The sequence below is a fragment of the Scardinius erythrophthalmus genome, assembly GCF_964197995.2.
Source record: "Scardinius erythrophthalmus genome assembly, chromosome: 8".
NCBI classification, from domain to species: Eukaryota; Metazoa; Chordata; class Actinopteri; order Cypriniformes; family Leuciscidae; genus Scardinius; species Scardinius erythrophthalmus.
In genome coordinates, this window is record NC_138228.1 from 3,406,836 (window position 1) to 3,418,733 (window position 11,898).

Genomic DNA, 11,898 nt, shown 5'->3' on the forward strand with positions numbered 1-11,898 from the left:
GTGTGCGTGTGTGTTTAGGCCAAATTTGATTTAATAAATACAATATATTATACAGTACATAATATATAGAGATGTGTGTGTGTGCGTGCGTGCGTGCGTGCGTGTGTGTGTGTGTGTGTGTGTGTGTGTGTGTGAATGAAGGGGTGTGTTGAGCAGATCAGCTGCTTTCTTCGCCCCTCATAAGGTGGATCTGTGACATTTGGGTTCAGTTCAGCCGGAGAGTCTTACACACACACACACACACACACACACTCACAGGTTCGGTCTGATACACGTCACGATGGGACTGACAAGCGACCCAAACTTTCAGAATCTAGAAAAATGGTTCAAATCAAACGCCGCGAATCTCAACATGAGGCAGATGTTCGAGGCTGATAAAAACCGATTTCAAAAGTTCAGGTAATTTACTTTATTTATTTATGTAACTATTCTGCATGAAACATCATCATTATTTAAAGTAATATTTAATTTATAAAAAATATAATTGACCTTCACAGATCATGCAGTAAATTTAGTGGGCGGGGTCACAATTACAATAGTTTTTTGCCGTCCTGTCAATCATTATCAAACCACACATCTAATTCATAACTTTTAAAATGTAAACTTTACAAAATGGCATAAAATGTGTTAAGTAAGTGTGTATTTATGAATTGTATGTATTTTCTATGTGTAATTTTAACTTGAGTCTCAGTTTTGCATGAGTTCAGCTTGATTTGTTTTCCTCTGTAACCAAGAGTTCATCTGAAGAAGTGAGATGTTTGTATTCTTTTAACAGCTTAACTTTAAAAACAGATGAAGGAGACATCTTGCTGGATTACTCTAAGAACCGTATAAATGAAGAGGTTATGAAGATGCTCGTGGAGCTGGTAAAGTTTTGAAGAGATGAATGTTTCATGAGAATTAAATAGAGTTATCCTTCCTCACATGTTATTGTTAATATTCTGATTCGCTTTATCCTAGGCAAAGTCTCGTGGTGTGGAGGCGTCCAGAGACAAGATGTTCTCAGGAGAAAAGATTAATTTCACTGAGGTATTTCATATGTTTGTGTTTTTTGATGGATACTTGTGCTATAAATAATTCTGGTAACACTTTATAACTGCATGCTATGAATCATTAGTAAATAGTTCATTCATAATTTTTAAAGCATTAATAAACAATTAATTAATCTCTTTTGTAAAAGCTTTTTGATGCATAAATAGTAGATGAGCTCGCAGAAATAGTTAACTGACAACTACTAAATGTTTTATAACTACCTGAAATAATCATGAATTACAGTAGAAATACATGTTAATAAAGCATTTATTAACACACTGAGTAACTTACTATATGTCTGAATAATAAGATGTATAAAAATACATTTAAATAGTTCATTATGCACTTTCTAAATCTTATGAACCACTGACAACTTCTAAATAACTGGTTTGTAAATAATGTAATATTTAGAAATTATAAATTGATCATTAATAAAATATGAAAATACAATTATTAAACAATATAGATATGCTTATAAATCAATAATAAATCATGTATAGCTGTATTTATAAACTTCTTATGTCTATTAATGCTTTAGAAATGATTAACTGTTTACAAATGCCTAAATAGAGATTCATAGCATGCAGTTATTATAAAGTCTTACCACGATTCACATTTTTAAATGTAAGATGCACTTGTAAAATGCTTGCAGTTCTTATATACAGTCTAGTAGCAACAACAGGGACATGGGTTTGATTCTTGGGAAATGCATTAACTTAAATCTTGAATGCAGTGCAAGTTGCATTGGATTAAAGTGTCTGGCAAATGCATAAATCATAACTGTAAGCATTGCATGATGATTGTGTCGTCTACAGGGTCGAGCTGTTCTCCACGTGGCCCTGAGGAACCGCTCAAACACACCCATAAACGTGGATGGGAAAGACGTGATGCCAGAGGTGAACAAGGTTCTGGAGAAGATGAAGGGCTTCTGTCATGTGAGTGTCATATCTGATGATGGGATGCTGTTCAATAATAATACAGGTAAACACTGAGCAAGTAAAGTGTTTTAGCAGAGACCAGGTGTCGTTTTTGGGCTAGTGTGCGAGTGAAGCAGATCTAAATGCAGCAGTCACTTTATTAAACAAAACAAAAGACAGATATACACAAACCTGAAGGCATTTGTCAGCTGCCTAAGTTTTCGAACGCAGCCAATATTTACAGAGTGAACTCAGTGAACGAAACAAGGATCAGGTGTGAGAAATCAGTAAAACAATGAGTAACCATGACAACCAATGAAAACATACTTAAAGTCCCCTGTGGTGAAAATCAAGCTTTTAATGTTGTTTATGTCTGTGTGGTGTTTTTAATATGCTTTAAGACAAACCATGTGTAAATTCATAAGTCGACAGCATTGCTGAGTATTTTCTCCTTAAAACTGCAGTGAACCAAAGACAGTCTCAAAAACACGCTTTGAAATCGCTGGTGTTTCTGACATCACAAACTACCTTGTAACCAATCAGATCAACGTGTGATCCTCAACAAGTGGATCTCTGAGTGAGTGAGTGAGTGGAGGCGGGGCTCATGTGCATATTTATTAAACCGCGTATACTAAATGAGGCAAGGGTGTCGAGTTACATTCAAGATATTTTAAGGCATGAAGAAAAAATTTTCAAGGAAAATGTTTAAATGTAATTTTGGTGATCAAAGATGAGTTTTAAGGGATAAAATTATTGACTACTGGGGGACTTTAATAAACAAGAAAACTAAGGAAACACAGGAAAGAATGAGAAACAAACTAAAAGTCGATGAAAACGAAGCTAAAACAACAGCTGAACGTGACACCAGGATGCTATTATAACTCACAGGTTTTTCTTCCCGCCACAGAAAGTCCGCAGTGGCGAGTGGAAGGGTTACACTGGGAAATCCATCACTGATGTGGTCAATGTCGGCATCGGTGGATCTGATCTGGTTTGTGAAATCAAAACTCTATATTTTATTCTTTTCCTCCTGCTTTGGTGTTCTAGATCGGGGTTTTCAATCTTTTAGATGCCAAGGATCCCAATCCTAAAATTGTACAGGCATCTATATAGTTGTTTTTATATACTGTGAAAAATGAATACTATAAATATATATGTGTGTGTGTGTTTGTTTCAGGGTCCTTTAATGGTGACAGAAGCCCTGAAGCCCTACTCTAAAGGCGGACCTCGGGTCTGGTTTGTGTCAAACATCGATGGAACGCACATCGCTAAGACTCTGGCTGAACTCAACGCTGAGACCACACTCTTCATTGTCGCATCGAAGGTATTCAGAAAATAAACATATTTTACAGCATTAGCAGAGATACACAAACAAGCAGGGGAAATAAACATTTTAAAGAGGCCATTTTATGCACTTTTCTTGATGTTGTTTCTGTGCTCTACTAGAACAGGTTTTCCTGCTTGAATGTTGATTATTTTCCTCATATTCTCCATTGTTGCGGCTCCTCTCTTCCCAGTCTGTCAGTAACGCTCTGTTTACTTCCTGTCTCTATGAAGCCCCTCCTTCTGAAAAGCACACTGTGCTCTGATTGGTCAGCTGGAGCAGTGTGTTGTGATTGGTTGAGCACTTCGAGCGTGTTTGGGAAATGCCCCGCCCCTTTCCATAACCGCCAGTTTAACACACTACTAACTAACTCAACCAGGCCCCGCCCCTTTATTCTGCATATGAATTATTTAAATGAGGAGTACTGTGACATGTTCGTTCCCGGAAGAAACTCAAGACTACAATGGAGGCATTTCAGTAGAGAATAACTGGAGCTTTGCAGAGCTTTTTCATGCTCAAACAGCAACAAAATCAATTTGATATTATATGCATCATAATGATAAAGTTGTGAAGTAGTTTGTTGTCTGTTTGTCTTCCTCAGACATTCACGACTCAGGAAACCATCACAAACGCTGAATCAGCGAAGGAATGGTTCCTGCTGGCCGCCAAAGACGTGAGTCGCATCTCTGACAGTGACATGTATGAGGCGTCTGTGCCACGCATTGATTTGTCTGTCGTTTTTATCATTCTCACAGAAATCTGCAGTTGCCAAGCATTTCGTGGCGCTCTCTACCAATGGAGTAAGTTCATTCTAGTTTAGATGTAAAGGGCTCATATCATCAGGAATTACATTTTCCATAAAACTTGTATGAAAAAATGAAACACTTCATTGTACTAGTTAATCATATTGTAACTTTCAAAACTCAAAACAAACCAAAAACAGCATTTATTGAAACGAAACTGCAAAAAAATGTTTAAGGCAAGGCAAAGCAAGATTATTTATAATACACTTCCTACACAGTGCTTTAGATCAAATCATTTCTTTTTAAAAAGCCATTTACATAGAAGAAGCACTTGAAAAAATGCATTTTATTATTTTAGTATCATTGAGAGATATTATAGTTTTCATAAATATTTGTTGTTGTGTTTTTGTCATTTGTTTTTTTGGTTCTGTGTCTTAAAGATACAGTAGCAAAAAAAAAAAAATTGTCAAAGAGACTAAATTATGACCAGATTACGACTAATTGACCAGCATTATATTATAGACATATCAGGGAGAAAACATAATCAATAAAAACATGACCTGACCCCTTTAAAAAAGCAGACATTTGAAAATATTGCATCAGATTTTTTAAGTTCTCAGACCAACTTTATTCCATTCTGTGTTTCAGCCCAAAGTGAAGGACTTCGGCATCGACCCGGAGAACATGTTTGAGTTTTGGGACGTGAGTGTGTGTCCGTCAAGGGCCTGAGTTATTTTTGCCCTGTTGAAGTAGGTGTGTGTGTGTGTGTGTGTGTGTGTGTGTGTGTGTGTGTGTGTGTGTGTGTGTGTGTAAGCTCACAGCAGCAGCTGCTGGTAACCAGAGTCTCTCGACTGACTCGCAGTTATTCATGATCCTGACCTTATCCGAGCGCAGGTCACTGGAAAGGCCGACGGGATACTTTTACTCACATTGTTGATATTTAAAGGGCAAGGTTCCTTACAATCCCGTTTATCATGGACACTATAAGCTCTTCAGCTTACTGTATGTTTGATCAAGTAAAGAAAAGCTTGATTAGTATGTTTACAGAACTTGAGTGAACATCTAATAATGCATAATCACTCTGTGTGCTGTTCTGTACTGTGCCTCTTTTTTGATTTCAGTGGGTCGGCGGCCGATATTCCTTATGGTCTGCTATCGGGCTGTCTATTGCACTTCATATCGGTGAGTGTTATCATGTGACTCGTGTCAGACGATGAGTGTGAGAGATTCTCAAGCGTCTGTCTGATCTCTTCTGTCGCAGGATTCGAGAACTTCGAGAAGCTGTTGGCTGGAGCTCATTGGATGGTGGGTTTTATTACTGGAGGACGTTATCAGTATTTGACCTTCATTAGCAAACTGAATTAAAATATTCAAATTCAAAGTCAAACATTTCTGTATAATGACCTGCAGATACACGTGCGTTTCAAAAGTATGGGGCTGATAAGATTTTGTAATTAAAAAAAAAACAATTAAAAATGCAGTTAAAATGTCAAATATTATTAGAATTTCAAATACATGTTTTCTATGTGAATATATATTAAAGTGTAATTTATTCCTGTGATCAAAGCTGAATTTTCAGCATCATTACTCCAGTCTTTCAGTGTCACATGATCCTTCAGAAATCACTCTAATATGATGATTTGATGATCAAAAACATTTATTTAATGTTGAAAACAGTCGTGCTGCTTCAGATTTTCATGGAAACTTTTTTCAGGATTGTTTGATGAATACAAAGGCATTTATTTGAAATAGAAATCTATAAACTTTACTGATCTGTTGAATGCATCCCGTGCTGATCTCTTTTTAAAAGCGTGCTTAAAATCTCTGGCAGGACACTCACTTCCGCACGGCCCCTGTGGATCAGAACGCACCCGTTCTGCTCGCTCTGCTGGGCATCTGGTACATCAACTTCTTCCAGGCGGAGACACACTGCCTTCTGCCGTACGATCAGTACATGCACCGCTTCGCTGCGTACTTCCAACAGGTAGAAAACACACACTCCTGCATAGAGCTTTTGTTGGAGTACGCTATATCTAATTCTGTGGTTTTACAGGGTGACATGGAGTCTAATGGGAAGTACATCACCACTAAGGGTAACAAGGTGAACTATCACACCGGGCCGATCGTGTGGGGTGAACCGGGAACTAACGGACAGCACGCTTTCTACCAGCTGATCCACCAAGGTTCAACTCGCTGACCTGCTCAATCTGACATACAGAACGAGGGGCGTCTGTCTGACCCTTCTGTCTCCTCAACAGGAACCCGCATGATTCCTGCTGACTTCCTCATTCCTGCCCAGACTCAAAATCCAATCAGAAACAGCCTTCACCACAAGGTACCGAGCTGAGGTCGCCGAGTGGTTTACTGAAGCCCATTTCAGACATAGGGAAAAACTAATCATGCTTTAGTACATTGTTATAATGACATAAAAAGTCATAATTATGACAAACTAAGTCATAAATATGACATACTAAGTGCAAGTTTTGACATAATTCATAAGTTATGACATAAAAAGTCGAAATTATGACAGTTGTGATTATGAGATGAAAAGTTGAAATTATGACTTCAAAAGTCATAATTATCATATAAAAAGTCAAACATTATGACATATTAAGTCAAAATCACGACTTTAAAAAGTCAAAATCATGACTAAATAAATAAAAACAAGAATTGTCTATTTTGATTTCATTGTTACTTTAACTTTTATTTTCCTGTTTTTTGTTGTTGTTTTTTATGTAAAGCTGCTTTGAAGCAATCTGTATTGTACAGTATTAAATGCTATATTAATAAATGTGATTTGACTTGTAGATCCTGGTGGCGAACTTCCTAGCCCAGACCGAGGCACTGATGAAGGGAAAGACGACTGAAGAGGCGAAGAAAGAGCTGGAAGCTGGAGGACTGAGCGGAGAGAAACTAGAGAGTATTCTACCACACAAAGTGAGAACAGAAAGTCAACCCCTGGCTTATACTGACCCCTACATGACACAAATCACAACTACATCCCAGAAACACCACCACACTACTCTTAATACTCACGCAGCATGTAGAATATGCACAGTTTGTGGATTTTCTGTATGAATACCCATATTATATAGTTTATATTATATAGTGTATGAGATAATGTTTCCCACATCATGACCTTCAATTTCCAGTGTGATAAATAAGCAAGTTGACTCACGATTTGGTTCCAGATTTTCCATGCAAACTTATAATTAAATTTATTTATTTAATATTAAATAAATAACATTTTTATTTGATCATTTATAATATTTTATAATGTGCAAATCACATGCAACATAGTGAAGAACAATTTAGAATCCTACTATTTGAATATTTATCATTGCGTAATGATAATTTCAGATGCTATTATTAAAAAATAGCTGTTATACAATGTATAAGCAATACTACATTTTGAACACAGCTGAATTCTGAGTATTGCAGCAGCATTAGAACATAATCCATCCGTTTCTGTCCAGGTATTTCAAGGAAACAAGCCAACGAACTCCATCATCTTCAAAAAGTTGTCTCCGTATACTCTAGGCGTTCTAATTGGTGGGTTAAACGCAGTTTGAAATGTTTTAGTGTATTAGATATCATCAGATTTGCAGGTTCCTGACCTCTGACCTTTCTTAACAGCCATGTATGAACACAAGATCTTCATTCAGGGCGTCATGTGGGAAATCAACAGTTTTGATCAGTGGGGGTGAGTCAGCGAATGTATGAATATGATTTAATAAATTGAGTTTTGATGCGTTAAGGTGCTATTATTACCAGACCAGTGATATTTTATTATTAGTTTTTAATAATAGGAAGTCCAAAGTAATCGATTGTCGAGTTCACACACAGGTTTAGTTACCTATGATCACGTGCGTGAACTCGGCAATCGACAACTGTGGACTTCGACCGAAAACAGGATGTAAATACAGGTATTTGCGCTGGCTTAAATAACATCATTTTCATACATATCTTTCACATCTAGTCAGATTCACTCGTGTTCACTCTGAAGGAATCACTCACATTGGCTGTGCACTTGTAATGACACATCAAGGATGTTAAGAGGCTAAAAGCAGGTTTAGTACTTGCCCCATTGAAGTCAACAGGGTGCAAATTTTAAAAAGAGGATAACATGGTGTAGGCAACACCGATTTTTGTCGTTGTTCTCTGTATTGACAGCACTCCAAATTTACAAAAAAAGGAGCTCAATGTTAAAATTGACCGGAGTTCTCCTTTAATGCTGAGTTTTCGTTGCATTTACACTGTTTTGGCCAGCAGGGGTCACCAGCGTGTGGCGTTTCCAGCACTTTAAATCAGTGAATCATTTTGAAGGAATTGATTCAATTGATTCAGAGTATTGAAAAGCTTTGTTTCTCACATCACTATTGTTTAGTACATCAAGTTAAACTAAATGAAAATGATAAACTAAATGAAAATAATGTCATGGTCAGGATGAGGAAGAAGACGAGACGTAGCTTTATTTTACAAAACCAAAAGAGAATAAAAAAACACGAGAAACGACGCAACATTCAACACCAGACAAAGACCAACTAAACTGAGGGCTAAAGAGAACTAATGATCTAAACTAGGAACAGGTGTGAGAAATCAATGAAACAATGAGTAACCATGGCAACCAATGAAAACATACGTAAACAATAATGAAAAATAAACTAAATGTCCATGAAAACAAAACTAAAACAACTAAACTGAACTGTTTCAAGTAACAAAAATGTTCTCTTACGGTTTTAGTTTTAGTTCCAGACTCATTTCGATACATATTCACGTCTGGCTTCTCTCTATTCTCAGCGTGGAGCTCGGGAAACAGCTGGCGAAGAAGATCGAACCCGAGCTTCAGGATTCTGCAGAGGTCAGTTCCCACGATTCATCCACCAACGGCCTCATCAACTTCCTCAAGAAGAACTTCGCTTGAATGAACCAGGAAGAGAAGCTTCACCTTTTCCCAGAATCCCCTGCTGCACCCCAAAACCACACCAACCTTCTGAAAGCACACGGCACAAAAACTGAGGGTTGCACCAACATTTTTAAATGTTGCCTATTATAAACTATAATGTAGTTTATTTTTAACAGACAGTTAACGCATTATTGTGTAACCATAAATATGCAGTATTGTTAATTTATGATTATGCATAAGTAAAAAAAAGTTACCATCTTTGTTACACCAAACTGTGAAATATCCCTCATCTGAAGCACCACGTGTTTTACAGTTTGTACTTCATGAAAGTTTCTGGTTTCATCACAAGTGGGATTGTTTTTCCCCCCAAAATAAATCACTTTGCTCTGAACTTCTGTTCAAATAGAATATTGTCATAAAAATATCATCATTTGAGCAGAAAATAGTGTGAACACTACGCATGAACTGATAAAATGTAAACACTGCAATCTAAGTCACTTTGGATATAAGAATTTGCCAAATCCATAAATCCCAGACAGCAACATAGTGTCGGCCCAGACCCTGTACATGTGGATTCCCCGCGTACCAGATGTGGGCCGGATCTGGGCCGACACTATGCTACTGTCTGGGATGTAAATGCACACTGCAGTGGATACTGTAATGTATCCCACAATGCAATGTGCTCAACTTCCGAAATCGCACAGTCTTGAGTAGGAACTTGTTTTGAATAAATACTTCATGACCGCTAAAAAAGTGTTTCATATAGTATGAGAGTAATCTGGACATACTACATTCTCCATGATGTCATTATCATGTGACACTATCATTATCATCCAGCGTCAGTTGCACATTTCATTCAGTAGTAGGTCATCCGTGTACTTTTTGCCGACTCTTTTATGAATTGGACATACTTATTTAGTCACATACTGTTTTTCGCCTACAATATAGGGTAAGTCGGGGTAAGATGACCCATCACCTTAATTTTTTCTCCTGACCGTAATTGACACAAAATCTAATCTCAGCGCTTTTTAATGAATGTCTTTGCTATTTTTCATCTGAATATCAGCATTTGTGAGATTTAGTCAGCCGAAACAGTTTTGAGAATTATTGATCTAATTTTGTGTCTCTGGAAAATAGTGAACTATGACACTGTGTTATGTTGAATATCAAAGTTTTTTTTAGGCTATTTTGTTAATGAGGGATTTGTGGACACATTCATGTTTAGTTATAGTGTTTATTTTGAAGTAAAAAGATAAAAATTAGACCCTTGGGGTAAGATGGGTTAAGAATTAGCACTGAAGGCCCAAAGTGACTAATGTTATTATTTGTGTAATGTAATAATTATTGTAATTAATGGGGTTATTATTCAGTATTTCCATGAATTAGATGTACATTTCAGACATCTTTGCTTTCATTAAAACCTATAGGTTAGGTTAATGAAACATTCAATATGCGTTCTTAGTGTTGCAATTATGACATATCTTCAATTAATATATAGGCAATTATTCATATGCCTATGTCACAGAATCATTTTAACTTTCAGATGAATCTCTCCTACTGGGATTCTGCTTGGTCTGTCATCGGTATTCTACAATTATTATAAATAGTATAACTTAACTAAATTGTCAAAATTCACTTTAAAAAAATATATAAATATTAATAAGAATTATATCAAAGGTCATTTGTACATTATGTTAAAGTTTAGCATTTTGTTCGATAACAACTAGATTAGCAAATGTTTATTTATTTCCTATAGTAACACCCATATATATATACACACACACACACACACACACACACACATATATACATATATAATATTCCAGATATATTTTTAGCATGTGCGGGATGATATATATATATATATATATATATATATATATATATATATATATATATATATATATATATATATATATATATATATATATATATGGGTGGTTGACATGACATGGCCTTTTTTTGGTCCAATGTGTCAATGTTAAGTAAATTATAGAAAAATATATCAAAAACTGTGGTGATATTGTTCAGAAAGTGCTGTTTTATATGGACATACAGAGCATTCATGGATTTAATCTTCCATTTTTTCACAATTTTCAGCCAAACCAGAATAAACTCATATGGCGTGACTGTCCCAAGCACATTTCACAAATTTTGATTTTGAATAAAAACAAGAAAATTAATTCATTTTCTGTTTATTAAATCATATATTGATATCCCAGATGTCTACTTGTGAGTCTGCTTGACTAAAAGTTCAGGCATAATATTTTGAATCAGCCCTTAACTAAAACGTTTTGTCCCGGAAATGGATATCATTAGGTGTGACGCCATATTCCCTTTTTTAAAAGGGCAATTGTTTGGAGATCTTTGGGGTGTGGGGGTCCTCCTTCTTTCAGGAGGAAGAACAACACCTCAGAAGGACACTGAAAGTTACAATTAGAGTTTTCTCTCTTCATGGTTTAAAAAAAATCAAGTATATCCGGCACTCCTGCTTCAGTTCCCTTTTGCGCTGTCTTTTGGTGTGACTCATTTTACACAAAAATGCCCAAATGAAATTACTTTTCAGTCAAAATTACCTTCAAAACTATATTGTCATATTGTAGTTACCATGGTTTTAGCATGTTAGCATAAAAGCACATTGCTTAATGTCATGCTAAGTACATGAAACCTCATATGGTGTGACACAAAATCATAAGGTGTGACAGGGTTTTCTTGTCACACCACATGATTATTTTGTCACACTATATGATATGAATTGCATTTAAATACGTAAATAATGTTCTTAGATATATTTTTTATAACTAATAGTTAAGTTTATTGAATATTTTGACCTTTTAACACATTTTGATTCTATATTATGTACACATTTAATATCTATACACCAACTCAATTTGGTGAATCCCTACTATCCCATTTTCAAGCTGGATCCATGTTTAACTACAGCATTTTGTCACTCAAATGTTTCCCTTTATTTAT

At 36.0% G+C, this 11,898-nt stretch overlaps 1 protein-coding gene across 1 annotated transcript; it reads left to right on the forward strand.

Moving 5' to 3' along the window:
* The first annotated feature begins 226 nt into the window (after positions 1–226).
* Positions 227–9,313, forward strand: gpib (glucose-6-phosphate isomerase b). Its single transcript, XM_081372715.1, has 18 exons — positions 227–399; positions 776–866; positions 961–1,029; positions 1,848–1,967; positions 2,857–2,940; positions 3,127–3,273; positions 3,875–3,946; positions 4,029–4,073; positions 4,665–4,718; positions 5,138–5,198; positions 5,278–5,321; positions 5,848–6,000; positions 6,070–6,199; positions 6,275–6,351; positions 6,825–6,953; positions 7,493–7,568; positions 7,653–7,719; positions 8,817–9,313. The coding sequence occupies exons 1-18, from the start codon at positions 281–283 to the stop codon at positions 8,938–8,940; spliced, it is 1,662 nt and encodes a 553-aa protein (XP_081228841.1). The 5' UTR covers positions 227–280; the 3' UTR covers positions 8,941–9,313.
* The last annotated feature ends 2,585 nt before the right edge of the window (positions 9,314–11,898 follow it).